At 31.2% G+C, this 22007-nt stretch overlaps 1 protein-coding gene across 1 annotated transcript in view; it reads right to left on the bottom strand.

Annotated features, from left to right (window-relative positions):
* Window positions 1-22007, bottom strand: part of LOC139496141 (L-proline trans-4-hydroxylase-like) — a 61943-nt gene that overhangs the window by 4254 nt on the left and 35682 nt on the right. Inside the window, exons 2-7 of the mRNA XM_071284608.1 lie at window positions 12587-12631; window positions 7125-7206; window positions 5915-6005; window positions 2020-2130; window positions 703-794; window positions 421-511 (exon numbers count right to left, since the gene is read on the bottom strand). Coding sequence (XP_071140709.1) covers window positions 421-511; window positions 703-794; window positions 2020-2130; window positions 5915-6005; window positions 7125-7206; window positions 12587-12614 — 495 coding nt within the window. The 5' untranslated portion in view covers window positions 12615-12631. The remainder of the gene's footprint in view (window positions 1-420; window positions 512-702; window positions 795-2019; window positions 2131-5914; window positions 6006-7124; window positions 7207-12586; window positions 12632-22007) is intronic.

A 22007-nucleotide genomic window follows, 5' to 3' on the forward strand; every position in this document is an offset into this window, starting at 1 on the left:
TGCAAATTGCAATGGTTAATCCGTATTTGAGTGATTCATATGGCAATACAGTTTGCAGCGTGTATCGAATTTACTTGTACATGTGCAGTGACAGAAAAACGAAAACCATTCAAAAAGGTTTTGAAACATCATTTTACTTGTATTCCGTTAGAAATGGTAAAATCATACTTCGTTTGTCATTGAAAATGAAAATATCAAAAATGGGCCGCCTTCAAACTCAAATCTACAAGTACTATGTTCAGTCCTCCGAAGACAGAACAAGAAGTGTGTATTGTCATAGGCATGTCAAGCTGTATTCTGTAATTAACTTTAGCTTTGGGGACGATTATGGGGTTTGTTGCATTAATTCATTATGCTGCTAAATTTAACGAACTGCTAGGTGCGAGTAATATAAAAGCATTTGCGTCTAAATAAGATTACCTGTAAACATCCGTTTCTTTTCTCACATTTATCTAAAGCAATAAATACCGTCATCATATTTGGCTCCAAAATCTCATTTATATACCAATACCTGTTAAAAAAAATTGTCGAATATTATAATAATAGTAAACGTCTCTTAAAACAATGTTCAACGAGTAAACTAAGAGGGTAAATGGTAACAATGGTAAACTACAAGACTAGAAATAAAACTGCCTTAAAGACATCGCCAATAGCACTACGCGTTGCTTCACAAAAGGGTGAGATTAAAAGTTAATAGCATACCCGTAATCTTGATGCCACAAATGAGCTCCACCTGTAAACGGCTCTTTTGTTACTAACTTTCCATGATAGTGGTACACTTCGTCTCCAAGTAACTAAAACGAATGTATAAATTAGGAAAATGTTGTGTATCAAATTTTTTTTTATATTTTTAATATTTGGTAAATTTAAGCTATCACTGGCCCCAGTAAATTGTAAGTCGGTGTTCGACATTGGAACAAACATTTTCCTAGGCGATAAACCGATACCATAAATAGTCTGTAAATGTATGCTTGCGTCTATATTTAGAGAAAATTTAGTTTAATTTACAAATCTTTGTGAACTTAACAATATTACATTTTCATGTGTTTATTCTTTTTAAATTACGAATATAGTATCAACATGTTGAATTATAACATTTCAGTATATCTTAGAGATTGCTTCAGGACAAATGTAATTGAAAATATATTTTCATTGATATATATATATAAATATAAGTCGTCCTCCGTAACTGCATGTCGTAAATTGCAAATGCCGTTTAATTGAGTCTTACTTGTTCTACACACATGGAAAAACGTATTGCAACACCTGAATTTTTTAAACCTAGGAAAATCAGCTTCATTTTTTTGGGATATGATAAAATGATTGTATATTGATGTTTCAAAATGATGTTTTAATTAACCACAATTTTGATACCAAAATGAAGTAATTTTTGTACAAAAAACAAAAAAATGCATTTTACATCTTTTACTGTAATCGAACAGTAGCATTTCAGACATTTCAAAATAAAACTTAAGATGAGTATTCACATCGTGGTTGATCGTTATAGGCCAAAGAATCAATACTTTTCATTGGCATCATCCACACGGACAACCGTCTCTTAACCTCCTCAGATCATGCCTGCCACTAATCGACGAATGTGTTATTGCAATCATTCCTGGTGACGGACATTGTTATTTCATGAGGCGTGCGAACTGGGGTGTCCTTTGGCACACTTTAAATTCAGTTGAATGGTCGTTTTTTTCTCTCAATTAAGTGTAAACGAACTGCCAACTTGTTGACATCCTAATTCGTGCTCTTACAGATTAATCGATATGTTTAAGGTTCAATGTGCAATACCCCTGAATGGGTTGGCGATAAAAAACATTTCGTCTTTTTGATCATCTCACCGTTAATTTTATTAATGTTATTAATTTTATTAATACATTGAATATCGAGTTGCATGTGTAACAGTGAATTGCTGAGTAAATGTTATGTTATTCTCTCTGTATTCTATTGTTTTGATGCCACGAACAATCATTTTAACCTATAAATTACTGTCTACAAATTATAGATGCATACCTGTTCACATGTCCCGGCCACCTTTTCTGATCTACTGATCATTCCACTTACGTCATTACCCGGATGACCCCATATGGTCATTTTTGCTTCTCGACCTTGACAATCAGAAACCTTGAATAAACATCTAAGGGCCTTAATTTGATAGCATTAATATTAGCCAAATACAGGAACGTATATGATATACAAATCGAATAGGTATCTATCATTCAAAGATTTTTTTAATTACACGTATATCAGTTTATATACAATTAACAAACTTCAGAATAAAGACACTTTCCGAATAAGTACCATTTTCAGCGATAGCAAAACATATGCAATAGTATTAAAAAACCACATGTTGACCTTTTCGTATCAAATTAAGTAATTTAAATTTCGTAATCAGCCTTAATTTCTGAAACTTCCTTGATAATAGATGACATTTACATAGTGTATTCTTTACTGAATATATAAATTTAACAAACTACATCAATGATTAATATGCCAGCTTTAGCTGTCATTTATGGTAGTAAGTATCGTTTTGGAATAAAGAACAATAACTCTCTCTACACGACCCATCTGAAAAATGTTATCACTCTCGTTAAATCTCGTACGATTTGTCTTTTTAATGGCTGCCGAATGTAACGTTCCAACGCGAACTTAAAACAAACGGGACAGCTCTAAATAATGTTGATGTTAAATAAAACATGAATTGTTATTTCTTTACAAAAACAACAATTCAGAAACTTTGGTTACTTATGAAGTTCAATTAAATTGTATTGTACCACGGAAATTACCGAAGTTTGGACAACAACGTCTAACGCCATGTTTCGTCTGCTTCTTGTTCCATTTTCAGTGAGGTCAAAACAAATTTCCTCAATAATCACAGGTACTGCATTTTACAGTCAAAAAAACATAATTGATGAAAACATATTTAGCGTAAAGCTTTCGTCCAGCCACGGGACACACAGAAAAACTCTTTGCAAGCAATACATTTCGGGATTTTTTTTATAATGGCCATGCGGCATGCGGGGTACACTCCGACTGGTTGACCATGACTACTTATGTTCATCTGCCACATAATTCCCCATATGAAGGAACAGTGATAATGACGTTGGTTATACTGTTGAATGTGATCACTATTATTCATGTAACCACATACTAAATCAAAACTTAACAAAGCATGGTTTAAAACAAAAGAAAACATATGCAAATAATTTACATTTTTATTGTGTACTTCTTTTGGCAAACTCTCAATATCTACCTTATACAGTCCCAAGAGATTGAAACGGTTTTGTTTTTTTTTTTCTAAAATGAGACTTGAGTCTGAATAGTATATTTAAGTACAGACTGTACATATTATATAATCTTATATTGTCCAAAATTGAATTTTATGGGAAGATGGAGTTAATATGATAACCCATGATTATACCATGACTTTGACAGGTATATAAAGGGATTGTTCCTTGGAAGTATGTGGACTGCATCCTTTAAAATTCAAGCTGCAGCAGTCGCCTGATTATTTTATGCGTCAGTTTTAACCTGATCAAAACATTTTCACTCTACCGAGTACTTTATCACTGTATCAGGTTCACATTTCAACCTATTTAGCAATACACACTGATGGTTATATAACATCACAGTACCAAAATTGCACTCACAGTAACCAAATTGAACCTTTTCAACCGAAAAGCTGCGGAAATCTTACAAGTTTTCTTTCACCATGTGAAGTTATCTAATTATCATCTTTTTAAAATGAGCAAATTAAATTTGTTTCTAGGATTTGAAATTAAACATGTAATGTAATTTGGGTACTGATCTCATAACAGAATGATGGACTGTCTGGAGGTCAGTTCAAACCCATTTTTCTATGACTCTACATGGACTTAAAACTAAATTGGTGTAACTAGTATGATAGTGTAAAGAAGGATTTTCTACAAAATAAGCACAGAATGGACTTTTGTCTGGTTAATAAAAAAAAGTTGGTGAAAAAACTGACAATATAGGTGCAATTTAGGTACTCTCATGTAAGCAACTTCACAACTACAAATTTATTTTCATGACCTAAATAAAAAAATGAACACGACCATAGATGTATAATAAGTATATAAAAAACAACAACTGTTTTATGTCAGTTGAAATCATACATATTTTAATTTTGGACACTTCAAACTTCAATATGGATTTATTTCAAAACAGGTATCAGGTAAAAACAAAAATTTCTATTCAGCAGCAGTCTCTAACAACATATTTCCTTAATTTTATATTATAGTCCTACAAATATATTAAAAATGTGTTCATTTAATTTTGTTCTAGCTTCTCTCATGTGAAAGAGGTAACCTTTTTGGTCATTATTTATGTGTTGCGCCTAATTAAGAATTGTAGCACTTTATAGTGACAAAACAGGTCAAACAAATACTTCTCAAGAAACAGAAAGAGAATAAAACTTGGAACAGCACCCACCCATGCCAGTATATGTATGAATAAAAACTCAGATCAGAATATCATGGACAATATGTTTGTTTTATGTCCTTGTGAATATATAGTGAGGAAAGTTATCAATAATTCTGCAGATAATGCAATTTTATCAAGTGTTTTGTACATTTTATGTTAAAATGTTCACACAGATCAGTGAAACATTCAAAAAGGCTAAACTATTTTTTTAATACTGAAAGTTTCAAACAATGACAAGTGTTTTATTTACCAAATAATTCATGTGTTTCTATGAGAAAAAAAATCATGTTTAATTTGGGAATTAAAGGCAAAGATGATCTTTTTGTGGCACACTGGCGCATGTCAATTGTGAATATACTTACCAAATATATTTTCTTTATCATGTTACTGACGTCGACATTATCAAGGAGTACACATTGTAGGAAAAATGCACAAATTACAGATAAAATAATTAAAATACCCTACTTTGTATGCATTTCCTGCTCTAATCTTCCTTTTGTGTATTGAACCTTCTAGAACAATTTTATAGAGACCCATTCACTTATACTTAAGTTATTGTCTGTAAACCTAATGTGTCTTGTAAACAACTACAACATGATTAAGCATTACTCGAAAGCAAATTTTTGACATGATTGTATTTCCCATTTCCATTCTTAATTTTATTTTGCTGTCATAAAAAACTTGAAAAGTTAGCTAAGAAACAAAATATATGCAAGAAATGACATAAAACTGACTCTGAATTAGTACATGACATTGATGTAGAACCCACAAACTAAAAATGATCAGGAATACGAATGGTTTTTTTTTTGTTCGAGTCAGATTTTTTTCACCGAAACCCTTCAGCGCTATCTAGTTATATTATTTAGTCAAAATTTAACACTTTTATTCAAATTCATCATAACAAATTGGCTAATACGGCTGTATTTTCAACTACTATGTACAGACCTACCTGTGTAGTTTTGGAAGTTTTAAATGTTTTTAGATATATAAAAGTTAAATTTATTTTGCATATATCTGAAAGATAAAATGGTTTTTGGTTAAGATCTGTATTCAAAATATTTTTTTTCCTCTGCTTGAACAGATTTTTTGTTTTCATCAATTTTGGGATTGAATATTTTTTTTTTATATAAAAAAGAAAAATACCATACCCCTCCTGCCTTTTCATGTTCTATGATCGTTCCCTAGACATTTTCTATCTGAACTTATTATTTATTCTAGACAAAAACTATATGTTAATGTAGCATAGAGCATTCCTCCTGAAAATGCATGAAATATTTCCAACTGAACGTTAAGCAACCAACAACCAATCAATATATATAGGAAATTGTCTTGGTATAAAGCTGGCATTTAAGGTATCACCTTCCTCATATTAAAATTAAGTGTCATGCATGTACACTATTTTTTATGTATTCCACTGCATCGATGTTTCGTTGTTAAGATTGTTGAATTATTATGACAACTCTACCTTCACTTTATTATTGTTCAAAAGCTCTGCAGTAGATGGATCTTCAAACTCTTTGATAACTTTGTCTACTTCTTCTACATCTAATAGATTTCTGATGGATAAAATAAAAATCAATCATGAACGTGCAAAATAATAAACAGTTTTTAGGTAATTGCAGGTATTTATCCCTAATTTCGATAGTTATCGGCTTATAGCCTAGTTATAAAAAAAAACAACAGATCTTTTACCTAGGGAATAGATAACCTAAGCTATATTTTATATAATAAAATGAAGAATAACCAATGTTCAATGCTCGTAAAGTTCGATTTTAATTTTGTTTTTTCAGCTTTTACTTTTGTTTAAGAATGTTACTAAAGAGTGGTTTATCGAAAATAAAAAGTCTCTATGCGTTTGTGCTCGACCAATTAAGCAATACAAAGTTAAACGAAATGGTCAAATATTGATAATATTATTAAGAAATAGAGCTCAATGAATATGTATTCTGTTGCGTATTTATTTACCTCGTATTTAATTATTGCTAACAATTATGGTTAACAATATATTTGAAGTCTATTGTTGCCTGTACATCTTTATTTGTAGAATGAGATTTGAGAATGATATGAAAATAATAAAAATATATATTACAAAAAAAAAGTGCAACTGGTGTATTAAATTGCAATCCTGGTATATATAAATTGATGAGTTTATTCACTGATTGTACATGTTTGTTAACCTCATGAACTTATTTCTTACATTAAATACATATTTGGAATACACATCTGTAATACTACAGAGCAATATTTCTCTGGTGGTTTTGGTGTGTGAACTGTTTCCATCATGAAGACATAGCACATTTTCAATGCTGAGCAAGGCATAATGATATGAGTAAACTATATATTTGTTTACGACATTCCGTTTGCAACTTTTAAGGTTCGTTTTTAAAACTTTAATTCTTGAGAAAGTGTAAACATTAAAAAAGCTAACTCATTCAAAACTGAAATTTCCTGATCAAATAGCAAAATCAAACCTCAGACATATCAAACGAACGGAAGACAACAATCTTGACCTGGTACAGGCATTTCCTTATGTAAAAAAATGGTGAATTAAACCTGGTTTTATAGTTTGCTAAACCTCTAGCTTATAATGCCTACTGGTTTTTTGTTATGTCAAGCAATAACTAAATACTTGTACATTAAATGCATAATGTTGGTATGGTTTAACGCCAACATACCTGATTATGATATATCCATACTTGTCAAAGTCTGCTTTCATTGTTGGTGTTACTTCAAATGTATCGCTATGGAACTGGTAAACTTACATGTCAGAATAGATATCAAACATGAAAAATGAAGAAAACAAATAATTTCACTTATTTTAAAAGTGGCAATAAAGACGGTATAAAGATGTCATTTAAACTAAAATTCAAAACATAAGTTAACATTACACTTTATAGAAAACTAAAGACTGAATATTTGAAATTTAATTGCATTATGGGTAATTTCGGATCATGTAGATAGAATGGGGACAAACCCATCATAAATACAGTTGTGATCTTTGGTGCTACTAAAAGGAATGTTCTTGTCCTAACTATTTACGATCGACGTGTTGCCTACTCTAATAGTGTTTGACATTTTTAGACGAACAGATTGATCATTTTTACATAGCTTGATTTATTGTATGCTGGGTCATATTCTGGACGCCAGTCTTTGCTCTTCTATGATATAATTCACAAACAAAAACAAATATGAAGCTTAAAAATGGTAAAATATTAAAAACTAAACTCGTTCAAAGGGTATCTACACATCTCAATCTTCAAAATCGGTTATCTAAAAATGCTACTACGCTAACATTTTTAACAATAAAAATCGTGTTTACCCTTCTATCGATAAGTGTCATGCCAAAAAATGACTTACATGTCCCCGTCATTCCACCAACAATACGTTAAGGTCAACGATTAAAAAATACAGACAGTCTATCCTCTCGGTCTTAATGATAATATCCTGGGAATTGGTGATATATCAAAAACCGATTCCGTTAACATTTTGGATATAGTTTCTAAAACTGGTCATAACCGTTCTCACGGTCGAAGAAAAAATCGCAATCAAAGAAAATTTCGGCCCAATCATACCAATATTTCGGACTTAATTTTATATTTAAAAAACAACGGCAGACCTTATCTGTTAACAAAGCTCTGTTCATTACCGGTTAAAAAAATGTGGAGGATTGCAACACAATTTCATAAAGCAGTCCTAAGTATGAAATAGTTCAAATTATTATGGCATATTGTTATTCTAACCTATTTCCCAAAATTGATCGCCCTGAAGATCATTAAAAACATTTTGTAAAAATAAAGTATTTTAATAAAGGTTTTGATTTTGTAAATATTGCAGATATATTTAACCACCATTCTGTTAAAGAACAATTTCCTGGATATTTTGACAATACTGAGCTCCCTCTAATTTGTTATATTTAAAAGAAATCTACCCGGAAAGGAGTATGTTCGATAAAGTCCCAAAATGGCCCCCTTTTTTAGTGTAAATTTAAAATTAATTATAGGTAAAACATTGACTAGCTAGCATATAATCCATTTTGTTGAAAATTTTACGTTTCTGCGTTTCATTATGACGTCACAAGTTGTACTCATTTTGATTTTTCACGAAAAAATCAACGAAAATGGTAGAATTTCCATAGATTATGTTATAGATAATGCATATTTTAAGGTTTTTCTTGTCGTAGAACACACCGAGGGGTGTCAGGATTGATCAAATGAAAGACCGACCGAATTGTAATGACATCTCTACCGCGAAAAACTGGTTGATTTTTCAACAATTTTAATTGAATCGAATGAAATATTCAAAAAGATTGTCTTTTGAAAAGCAATACATTTTGTTAACAGATCATCAGTATAAAATTATATACCCTCCCCATCCGCCCCTTTTGAGAGTTTCTTAAATGTTATTCTTTTATTAGTTGATCATTTGATATAGTCAATTGAAAGGTATATATACATGATAAATTTTAAAAAGTTAAGAACTGACACGAAGACGAGTATAGATACATGTAGGTCACAGTATCATTTCATATTCAGTGTGTATCGTCCTGAACATGCATGAAAGACTTGTCACTGGACGTTAAGCAACCAACAATCGATCAGCCTTTTCAGTGAGACTCAATAAGATTTTCAAATCTTACACACGAATATGTTAAATCTAGCTTTATTTCATGAAAATCTACACTAAAATTCATCTCACATAAATTCTGTATTTAAGCGATAAATTAACAAAACTTTAATTAAACTAAAATTAAAATGTGGTCAATGATGATTTTTTTTTATACCTATCATTGATTAAACTTTTAAAAATTAATTCCCAAATCGGCAACAAAAAACTATCAGACGAATTTTATTTTGAAGTAACTTATAGATTCTATTTTTATCAAGGAAAATAATGACCTCACACAGGTCATTATTTTATGCCTTGGAGCATATTTCATTGAAACATGGTATCGTCCGGGTTAATTCTGAAAAAGAATGACCTATGGTTCTGAAAGGATATAACTCCATATAGGTATATAATGGACATGAAACATAGAGCGCATACGTCAACAACAAAGATCTTTTAAAATAATGTTTGTGAAGACATTTCACATGTCTTATTTGAATCTTAAGCTTGTCGACGCCTGCGCTCTATGTTTCCTGGTTCTTTAATTGGTTGAAATCTAGCTGATTTTGTCACATTTCACCAAAATCCCGTATCTTGAACTTTTTTGGGTGTAAAAATCAACGTACTAAAATTAAACTTTGACAATAACAGTTCTGTTTAACTTTCTAACATGTCTTTAGGGCAATTTAAACATGTTTTACCTTGTAACTATGAACTTTATAAATGGGACCAAATATGGCCCTTACCGAACTTACTCCTTTGTGTTTTATTATAATCAATTGTGTAAAGATGTTAATATCAGTGAAAATACACCTACTTCATGTAATTGTAGTAATTTCGAATACATGTATGGACCCATTTCCCATGTTATAACAGGAGATCTTAACATCGTTCAAGACCGAGAGTTAAAATTATTCATCAGTAAAGGACCTAAATATCGCCCACCGTCAATTAATAATTGGAATGAGTGTCGTAATATAATCCACGACTCACTCCGTACTTACTGTTTAAAATGGATAAAACGGGGAGAAGCTGACAACAAATCTTTGACTCTTATTTTAATTCAGTAATGAATATAGTTGATATACGTATTCAACATTTTAAAGATCATTTTACTATTAACAGTAACTACAATAATAAAATTGAGAATGGAAATGGGGAATGTGTCAAAAAGAAAACAACCCGACCAAATAAAAAACAACAGCAAAGGGTCACCAACAGGTCTCCAATGTAGCGAGAAATTCCCGCACCCGGAGGCGTCCTTCAGCTGGCCCCTAAACAAATATATACTAGTCCAGTGATAATGAACGCCATACTAATTTCCAAATTGTACACAAGAAACTAAAATTAAAATAATACAAGACTAACAAAGGCCAGAGGCTCCTGACTTGGGACAGGCATATAACCTATTTCTCGTATCAAACAAAAACTAAAAGAACTAGCCAAGGAATTTATTTTTGCTCGATAAAGCTGCTAATAATATCAGTATTGTTTGACGTACATTTTACATTGAGGTTTTGAAAAAAGAAATTACCAATTCACCAACATGCCAACTGACTCTATTTTCAGAAAACGACATCTGTAACAAATATAAACTTTTAGCTACCGCTTTACATGCAGAACCAAATACAATGAAAGTCCCAACTATGTATTGGCTTCCAAAGCTACACAAAACACCTTACAAACATAGATTTATTTCGTCTTCAAGCTATTGTTCCATTACCAGTACAATCAAAAACCTGATAATAAATTGTTCAAATAAGGCCTTCCAAAAAAGTGGAAATAATTACTTTTGGAGTGTCATGAACTCGTTGGAAGTACTTGATAAATTGCATGCTTATATTGGTGATTTTGAATCTGTTCAAAGTTTTGGTTTTTCTATCCTGCATACCACATTGCCTCACATTCTCATTAAGAAAAAAACATTATGTGAATGTATATATATATATATGTTCAAACTCTTTCAGGTCATTTTTAGTAGCAATAAACAAGAAAACTATGCCAATTGGACATGCTTTGATACTACAGCCCTTGGATAGTGTAAACTTAAAAAAAAAAACCTGTATTGTGTAATGGTGTATGGCATATGGTGCAATGGTGTAAGGTGTATGGTGCTATGGCACGTGTATTGTGTAATGGTGTTTGAGGAATGGTATTATTGTGTAACGTGCGATCGGGAAGGGTATGAATGATGGTGTACAACATTTCATTAGTTGAAAACGAAGTTCTTTTTATTTTATTTTTTCGATTTGTAAACAAAAACAATACTAATAATAATAATAATCTTAATATTTGAAATTTAATTGCATTATGGGTAATTTCGGATCATGTAGATAGAATGGGGAATGGTGTATGGTGTAATGTGTATGGTGTATTGTGCAAATATATAACGTATATGGTGTAATGGTACTAGGTGTATGGTGTAATGGTGTATGGTGTATGGTGTAATGGTGTATGGTGTTATTGGGAAGTTAACACCATCCAAGGACTGTATAAATGCCCTTGAATTTTTACTAGACAACATTTTAACCCCCGCCGCATTTTTGCGCCTGTCCCAAGTCAGGAGCCTCTGGCCTTTGTTAGTCTAGTATTATTTTAATGTTAGTTTCTTGTGTACAATTTGGAAAATAGCATGACGGTCATTATCACTGAACTAGTATATATTTGTTTAGGGCCAGCTGAAGGACGCCGCCGGGTGCGGGTATTTCTCGCTACATTGAAGATCTGTTGGTGACCTTCTGTTGTTGTTTTTTCTATGGTCGGGTTGTTGTCTCTTTGACACATTCCCCATTTCCATTCTCAATTTTATCTAGTACAAATTTGGGGATGACCTAAGAATTAAGTAAGTAAGTATTCATTAGGAATGGTTTGCATTCAGTTATTTTTGTATTATTTGATATCTCATTGGTTTAGTAGCAATTATGCAGCTCGTGTTGAAAATTAGTATGCTTTAACAATTAATTGTGCTTTCGTTATACTATATGTTTACACCGTCTTTACAAGAATAAGGCGATATTATATGAGTGCCAATTAAACCACTATCCATCATCGTTGAAACGAAATTGATGTAAGAAATTATAGGCAACATAAGGTCTTCAAAAAAGGGAATATTAACCCTTACCTTATAGTCAGACCTATTCTAATAATTCAATTGAGAAAACTTCCGGCTGATTGTATGACAAAATAGTTCAAGAAAAATACACATGGCAGACTACATGCTGTTGACTGCGGACAGGCTCATAAACAATATGACGGGTGTAAATAGGTTTGTAAGCGCTCAACCTTTCCCCTGCGTTTTGCAACACAACATAAGTATAACATGTACAAAGTTTAAAAACTAAGAAATACTAAAAACGAACATGATAGGATATTTATACATCTCTAACAACAAAACAGAAAATATTTTGATACTTTTAATTGAAAGCTACCCAAGTAATCAATTCAGATGACTACATTAACTCAAAAGAAAGAGAGATCGATTTCGGGGAGGGACCGAATTATAAGTGTAAGAGTTAAGCAAAGTGACACTTACCTCCATTTAGATCGCAAGACTCCGACATTTTTAGGCACTTTTCCCCTTTTAAAAATAAATAGTAAGATTGGTGTATGAATTCGTGTTTTTTTAAAATCAATAAACTCTTTTTTATAAACACAATTATAAGAACTTGTTATATTATAGATGTTCAGGGTTTCCGCTGGCGGTCACCATTTTCGCAATTTGCGAAAAAATAATAATTGTGGCGATAAAAATTCGTCATTTGCGAAAGAATTTGGCGAAAGAAATATATAAACCGATTTATTTTCCTCCATCTTGTTTATTTACATTTTTTCGAGTTTCTCGGACTTTACCAGATCAGACAATACTCGGAATTAACCTTGACCTCATTAAGATTTAGACAGAAAATCAATAATCAGCTGATTGCATTTTATAGCTATCGACAACAAAGGACTAATTAATAAAGGTGTTGATTGTATTGTTTCACAAAATAATATGGTCAAATGGCTTCCGCTATAAATATCACATACATAATTTATTTACATCTTTGCGACGCACGTGTTTGAAGCAAAATGTTGACATCTCTCCCTTTAAAGATAGTTTTGAAAAGAAAGCTGTTGTTGTGAACAAAATTGTTCAAAAGCAAGAAAAATCTCCGATTTAAATTTTTAATTCTTTTATCCTTTGACTTTAATAAAGTCGTTTGAGTAACACATGCACGTGTTTCAAACAGTTGTACGTCTCAACTTTTTCATTTACGATGGTCAAGAAAAGAAAACTGTCTTTATGAAAAAATCTATCCTAAAGGCTGGGAACAACCCCTCGAATGAGATTAACCCTTCATTGTAATGACTACACATGAAATGAGGGATCAATTTCAAGTGATAAAAGCTTTTGTTTTGTTGTAAAAATTACTTCTTAGTACAAAAGGGCACAACAGGAAAAATATATTTATGTTACTTGGCGAAAAAAATAATAAAGTGGCGAAAAATATATTGTTTTGGCGAAAGAGGTGGCGAAAAAAATAATTGACCCAGGGGAAACCCTGTAGATGTTCTAATACAGTAGATACAAAAAGGTGCTGTTTTTCAACTAATCTTCCTACATATTTGCTTACACTTTGAATTAAATGATATACTTTGATATGGCGTCATTTTATAAATAAAGCTTACACATCCTATATGATACAGTAATGTTTAATCTAAACAGTGATAGATGTATATTTATTAAGAGCAATGATAACGTCTACATGTTTGGACACCAGCTACAAGGCCATATTTTTCGAAGTATGAGAGTGTACATAATTTATTATCGAAAGCATGGAAAATTGGAATTTATTTTTCAGATAATGTATGATTTTATAACGTTTTATGTGTTTAATGACTATTGATATTCATTTCATCGTTTCATTGTCGATCAGATATTTTATGTTAGGTATATCTAATAAGCATGATCACCAATAAATCACGACGCTAAATGTAAACAACGCTTGCTTTGTCCTTTGCCGTGGATAATAATTACCTATTAGGCAAATGCTATATTTTATAAATATTATAATGCACACAGATATACAAGCACTTATCAGTCGACATTGACAATGTTGATCAACTGTGATTCTTACCTAGATGATATACGGAATCCTTTTGTTACTTTGTTATCTTTCGTACGTATGTAAAGGTAAAGGTTATCTCCGAGGTTATGATCGATAGTATATAAACATTTGAAACATAAGAGTTATATTTAAAAGAGGGATGAAAGATACCAGAGGGACATTCAAACTCATCGAAAATAAACTGACAACGCCATGGCTAAACTTGAAAAGGACTAACAGACAAACAATAGTACACATGACACAACAAAGAAAACTAAAGAATAAACAAGAAGAACCCCACCAAAACTAGGGGTAATCTCAGTTGCTCCGAAGGGCAAGCAGATCCTGTTCCACATGTGGCACCCGTCCGTCGTGTTGTTTATGAGATAACAAATGCGATAAATAGTCTAATTCGGTAGGCCACATTCATGAAAGGGAAGGGGATTGTAGTTTCAACGTAAGGAACATATCCGATATATTTTGGGAAACGGTTATTCCATAACGGTCTACCAACTCGTGATGGCGTCCGTAAAATTTACGAACAGATGATTTCAACTTCAACATTTGGAACTCTTGATGTAAGAGCTTCCTTGTAAGCAACAACCCTCTATCAAGAAAATCATGATAGGGAATGCAAGCACTGGAATTTCGTATCAATTGGCAGATATATACACCGTATGCAGGTGGTGCTGGAATGTTGCTACTTAGAAATGGAAAGTTCACAATTGTAAAGCTGAAATCATCTCTTTTGTCGTAAAGTTTTGTTTTCAATCGACCCTCATTTTCAATTTCTAGATGTAAGTAACAACAGTTTTGTTTAGTTTGAATATTTAAAAAGAGTAAAATGTGGATTAAATTAGCCCAAGGAGTTACATATGTTTCTTAAAAATGGCTTTACCTACTATCTAATTAGATGAAATACAAACTTGTTTTTTTGGGGGTTTTTTTATAACAAATTATGTCGTAGAGTTGTCTCATTGGCACTCATACCACATCTTAATTTATCTAATGGGATCTCAGGTGTTCAAGATTAAACATGTTTTTTGAATTTAGATCACCTACAATTTCAACTTAGTTAGCGGAAATTGTCAACATTAAGACCTTTTCTGTCAGCAGTTTAATTGAATTCTAAATTTGAACGTTCATTTAAATTTTCGGTATCAAAAGCCCGGACAAATTTAAACTGGGAATGGTGTAAAGTGGTAAACTTGAAATTAACAGACCACATCTTGTTTGAAAAACAAAGTATTCACATTTAACACAAGTACTTAAAGCTAACAAAAATGCTAAATTTAGAAAATAAATTCAAGCGATAAGTACTCTTTTACATGACAAAATCGAAGCTCAAAAACATCCAACAAACGGAAAACAAATGTAATATTTCTGACTTGATCCTTATGCAGAAAATGGAATATTTCAATTATGTTTTTAAGCTAGGTTACATAATATACATGGTCTACACAATTAGTAAGTCATTAATTTTCAGTTTTGTCAGTCCCCTGCGGCTAATTCAATATTCTCTGCAGAATTTTAAAAACAAAAAGTTAAAATTTAACGAGTTCACTATGTTTTGTATCATACATATGAATATTCGATTAAGCCATTTACAACTTACAGTTAAGTGTGTGATCTCTTGGTTCATGTTCTTGATTATTTACAACTATATATTACCATGTTAGATTGCTACATAGGGACGAAAAACAAGACGATAGTGGAAGGGGCTTACATAATCGACCCCCTTATTCTCACTTTGTAAGGGTAAAATTATATTTAAAATTAAATAGATTTTTTCAATATTGTCTTTGTGGTAAACAAATTCTAGAAACAAGTAAAAACATAGCATCCCCTTTTATAAAGATAATCGATAATGAATTGAAATAATCAGTTCGTCGTAGCAACGGTAATATTTAAAAAAAAAGTATTTAATAATTTCCTTCAATCTAGCTATTGAATTCTACCAAAATAACATTTTCCAAATATTCTTAAATCATAAGTATGTTTTTTATCAGTATCAATAATCAGTAAATATGTGCATTTAAATAGTTTCTACACGGGTATGATGATATGACATGCTTGCTTCCTGCTCCTGTATCTTAATGATATTATATTTTGTTTCAATGGCCCTTATCAAGTTTCCTTGTGTAGATGCATTTATTATTCCGTGTTTTTTTTTTTTGTTATAACTAGTCGTCATTAGCTCGATGATCATTACTCAACTCTTTCAGTAACAGTAACACACATTATTCATGGCAGGTGAGTTTGTAAATATCTATTAATGTATACGTAAAACATCACATGTTAAGTAAAAATAGGCATTATTAACAGTTTCTTCAAATCTTTACCTGATAAATAAATAATAGCATATCTAATTTATCCGGTCATCCATATTAAAATAATGTATTATTATTATGTTTATTGTTTGAAGGTAAAAATGCAATGATCACAATTTTCCAAAGGAATCCACCTAAATTACCTTTTTCTCGAGTTCGGCAACATTTCTTCCCTGTTTAATAGTATTCATTACAATCATACTATAAAAGCTTACTATCCTCTCAAAATGAGTTAAGTTAGATGCTTATAATCCGAGTCAGTGTGTGTGTTTTTGCTTGAACATTGGGGGTTGACAATTACAAAGATGAGTTCATCATGCTTCTCTAATTTTTGTGCTATTTTCGCATTTCCTGACTGGTGTGAGAAAAATATTGCTCCTCACTAGTGAAAAATCTGTTCTCGGCAAATGATTAGCCGAAATTTGATTATGACGTCAAAATGGTTTGTTTTCTTCTGAATTTTCCTATTGTGACGTCACGAAGTTTTTAACCAAGGAAAATATGAAAATAGTAAGCAGAATTACTTTCAAACATATTCTTTTTCTCAAATTAACTAAATAAAAATTAAACAAAAAGTTTTTTTTTATCTTTTTTGCTTTTGCTTAATTATCGTGACATCTGATCTCTCACTCAGGAAAGAATAATCAGTTATAGTGATGTACTAACTATTAACGTTAATAACATATACACATTATTATTAAGTTTGTCATAAACAGAAAAAACCAGCAGGATTTTTGAAACCGGAAGGAGTCTTAAGCAAAGGGAGAATAACAAATGAATTTAAAGACTCTGTCAAATTTAATTTTGAATATCTGAAAGATAATAGAATAAAAATGTTTAGGTGGAAACTAATGCACTATATTTTGTCAAATGAGGTGCTGCTTTTTCAGTTGAAAATTTCACAAAACAATTTGTGATCATCAAGTTCATATTGTAATGAAATAGGTAATTATACTCATTTTCTCATTACATGTTCATATCATGAAACATTCTGGAAATAAATAAAAGTTTTACTTTAAAAAGTCTTCATAGACGAACATGTAATAAGTCTCCATTCATTGGTTATAGGATACAAACTTCATGACGATGCTTAGTATGCGCTAAATCATCTGCTTAGCTTAATGTTCTTTTCAATCTATAAAAAACATTATGTTTCTAATAAAAAAAAACAAAGCAGTAGCCACAATACAAATTTTTGAATATGAGGTAGAAAATACAGAATGACCAATATAGAGATCAGTGGTTTATTAACAAATGTGTTGAATATTTTGAAGAATAACGAATGATGTCATTTAAGAGTAAACTTAAGCTACATGTGGTAAAAAACAGATGCTAGCTATATTATATGTGATTGTTTGTGTTTTTTTTCTTTCTTTCCTATATTATAAATGTACTATGCAAGTAAATATCTATAAGAGAAACATGTATGCCTATTGTATGACTATGTGTGCAAGCTATGGAAAGACATTTGTGTGTAAAATGTATCACGTGACACTGTACGTTTGCACTATATTGTTACTGAATGTGGGTACCTCAGATGTATTAGTATGTATAGGTTTGTGTGTGTATGTGTGTTTGTCAATATATAGATACTTGTACGCTGCATTGTTTACAAACTTTGGTGGGTAAAGGTGACGACACAGTATTTATCTGGGTCAAATCAATAACAAACTAACATGTTTAAATATATTTACACTCCAACTTAATTTTTGATATCATTATTCCAAACTTTCAAAACCATATCGAAATTAATAATCAAAATTCCCGAAATACTTCAAAAAAGTATTACATCCAAACACGAGGATAAGAAAAGTCGTGTTCGGTCACTAGCTGCAATTCGTTTCTGATTAGGTAATAAAAAATCCCCAAAGTAATTCCGAATGAATGATCAATGTTCGTAATAAAATATTGTGTAGAAATTTTTTATAAATTTTATATCCGAAAATATTTCTTGTGACGTAGCCAAGACTATTTGTACCGACTATAATAAAAGTTTGTAGTTAAATGTAAATACATGATTTTTTTAGTTAATTTTACTGAATGTTCTCCCTTGGTATTCAGTGGTAATTAAATAGGGAAACTTGTTGAAATGCTTTACACCAAGTGTAATTGTTAGATATAGATTCTTCCACTGAATCGAGTATGATACGATATTTATCCACTCGAGACAGTTACATTTCCAAATTTAAAACGCGAGGCTCGCCAAGTGTTTTAAATATTTGAAATTAAACTGTCGAAGGTTGATGATATTGTATTACACGATTTAGTGGTAGAATTTGTTTCTCTAATGATTTTCAGGCAAGAGTATTCCTTCTTTTCGAATAATCTGCAAAATGATGTGTTCATTCTATGTGACGTAATCAGGCATGGTCGCCTTTTTTCATGCCGTCACATAGGAAAATCAGAGGAAAGCAAGAAAATTAGACGTCATAATTGGATTTTAACCAATGAAGAACTGAGATAAAACGAACCACACGTTGATTATTTGTTTATACAATGGGTGCAGAAAGGGATAAATTGACGAAGAATTAGAGAAACAGTAATATGTGCAATAAAGAATCAATTAGATTTTAACCCCAAAACAATAGTGCTCGCAGTATCAAATGTATACTAAAAACACTTAATCCAGTATTAAGACTCGTTTAGTTCTGAGAACAGTAATTGAGAATCATTTTTTTAACTACAGAATCCCTTGATGGACAGCTGGTAGATTATAATATATCAAAATTGTTGAGAAAAGAAACGTCATCGACAGTAGAAAAAATAATGGTTTACTTCAAAATCTGGACTGATTGTTTTTTAAGTTAAGGTATTTAATACAAAGAATACGTAATTTCAGCATCTTTTTTATGTTAAACTTTAGATGTAATACCATCAAATCATGCTACGTCACAACCGGTTTCATACGAAAAAGGGTCAAAAAAAGTTATTCCCTTGAGTTTGACAGTGGAAGGAAATAATCCTGTTTTTAATTGCAGGAAAACAAATAAAGTCATTGGGTGTTTAAACGCCTCATTCTGTTTTTATTTGTCGTTTCCCAAAAATTTTTGGCCACCACTTTAGGTTACGGGGTTACTAAAGTATCTTGACACGAAAAATAGGTGGACATTTGCCTGATTTACTTCCTGGTGATGGTTATTATCCCTAATTCAGTGAAATGTATTATTTGATTGACACTGTAGTACTGGACAAAGTAAAACTGTAATCAAGTATTTATTTGATTGAAACAAAAATGAAATTCGTCTCATTTTTTTAAAGTGCCAATTTAACAAAGACTAGATTGGGGAAAGCAATTGTGGTCTTCCTTCCAAATGTGACACTCCATGTGCACCTTTGACTTAACAAGTACTTTAATTTTTTTCTATTTAATAGTTGCTAGTCGTCAATTGTTTTTTTAAGTGCCAGTCTTTGTAAGAATCAGGCAATTTCAGTAAAAATTAAAACACGATTAGAAAAAACCCACCGAGCTAATCATGCTATTTAATACTAACAATCATTCTGAGTTGGTCTTTGTTTGTGTGTGTCTGGTAATATCAAATAACTTGGCTAGACAATTGGTTAGAATGATAGCAAATTACAGAGTTATCTCCCATTTTTTGGTAATTTCTAGTGCATTTCAACCAAATTGTATCTTCTATTACCAGAACAGAAAATGGAAATGAATGTTATTTTTGTGCATAACTACATATTATGAACTGAAATCAATGTCAAATAGGGTGGGTTTTTTTGGTCATCTTTTCACCACTGCCTGCTTCTTAGGCAGACTGGCGCTTAAGCAGAAAAAAAAATTGAAATCTGTAAAAAAAAACATGTTTAAAGCACTGTTTAGCGTTAGAACATTATATCGCTCCAATTAATATACATCCCGTGAGATAACACGAAGAATTCTATTTTGTTGAACCCAATTTTATGACCAACTTGTGTAGAATTATCAAACGACAAAGTATGTCCGTTTTTGTCGTTTTATATCTCACATTTCTGTGGTTCTCTCTTTGTGCAAGTTCTTGTTTAACATAAATGTATAAATTACTTTAACACTATCTTCGATTTTTAAATAAAAGAAAGATCTTCTGTTCTAAACATTTAGTGAGTGCGGTATGTTCATGTATTGTAACGTTATCGCATCGTGTTGATTTATAAATAAGATATGAATTGAGTGAAAAATATACCACTCTCCATCTAAATAACAATGCATAAAAATTAAACAATTATAGGTCAAATATGGCCTTCAACACGAAATCTTAGCTCGCACCGAACAGCAAGCTCTGAAGGGCCAAACATGACTAGAGTAAAACAATCGTGGTGTTAAAAGTTAAAAAATCCTTGAATTTGAATGAATATCAATGAGCATGTATATTTGAAATAATCAGTGCCATGTTGACACGGTTGACATTGGAAAAACCAATATTTAAAGATTTCCTTAAAACAAGTTTTTAGATCTTCCCAAAAATAACATTCTTCAAACATTCCTTAAGCATAAGTATGTCCGTAATCAGAATCAGTAATCATTAAACTTGTGGATATAAATTTTATCTATTTTGTTTTGGTGATATATATGAACTGCTTGCTTCCTGCTCCTGTATCAATATGATATACGTTTTTTTTGTTTCAATGACCCTTATCAAGTTTCCTCGTTTACATAGATTTATTATTATCTTTTCAAACAAATTACGTAGTTTATTTCTTTTTTCCCCCGATTATAACTAGGTGTGAACAGCTCAATAAATATTAATAAACTCTTTCATTAAAAGTTACGCATATTTATTATGGCAGATTAGTTTGTATATATTTATTTACCAAAATTTACTAAAAAGTTGATTGAGCTTGTTATTTAACCAGGCTGAATCCATTAATGTCTACATAAGAAAATGCCTATATAAAGTCAGGAAAATGACAGTTGTTGTGTTTAGGCTCTTGATATTGCACCATTTTCTTAGAGACTTTCCGTTTTTTATTGGAGGTCGGTGTATTTGTTATATTACTTTACGTCAAACAACACATGTAAAGTCAATACAGTGAAATTTCCATAGCAAACTGAGTGTGCACAATTAAATTTAAAAAAAAGATTTTTCTTAAATCTTGAAAAATTAAAAAATCAAATGCATTTCCACAAATTATTGTATTGACTCATTGATTCATTTTATTGCAAACCTATTCTTCCTTTGTTTAGTTCTTATATTTTACAGTCATAATTATATGCAAGACTGTTTTCTGGAAATCTGATCATAAGCATTAGTAAAATTTTAAATTGAAGGTTTGAACAGTTGTTAGCATGATACGGGTTATGTTCTTCTCATATATTTTATGATAGTATGATAATAAACCCCTATAACGGGAGGGATTGTGCCTGATTTTCATATGATGAAGACATAATCTTTCAATCAGTTAATTGAGGTCTGGAGCTGGCATGTCTGTTAACTGGTAGTAGTCTGTTTTTATTTATGTATTATTGCCATTTTATTTATTTTCTTTTGTTACATCTTTTGACATCGGACTCGGACTTCTCTTGAACTGAATTTTAATGTACGTATTGTTA

The sequence above is a fragment of the Mytilus edulis genome, chromosome 11, assembly GCF_963676685.1.
Source record: "Mytilus edulis chromosome 11, xbMytEdul2.2, whole genome shotgun sequence".
Classification (NCBI taxonomy): domain Eukaryota; kingdom Metazoa; phylum Mollusca; class Bivalvia; order Mytilida; family Mytilidae; genus Mytilus; species Mytilus edulis.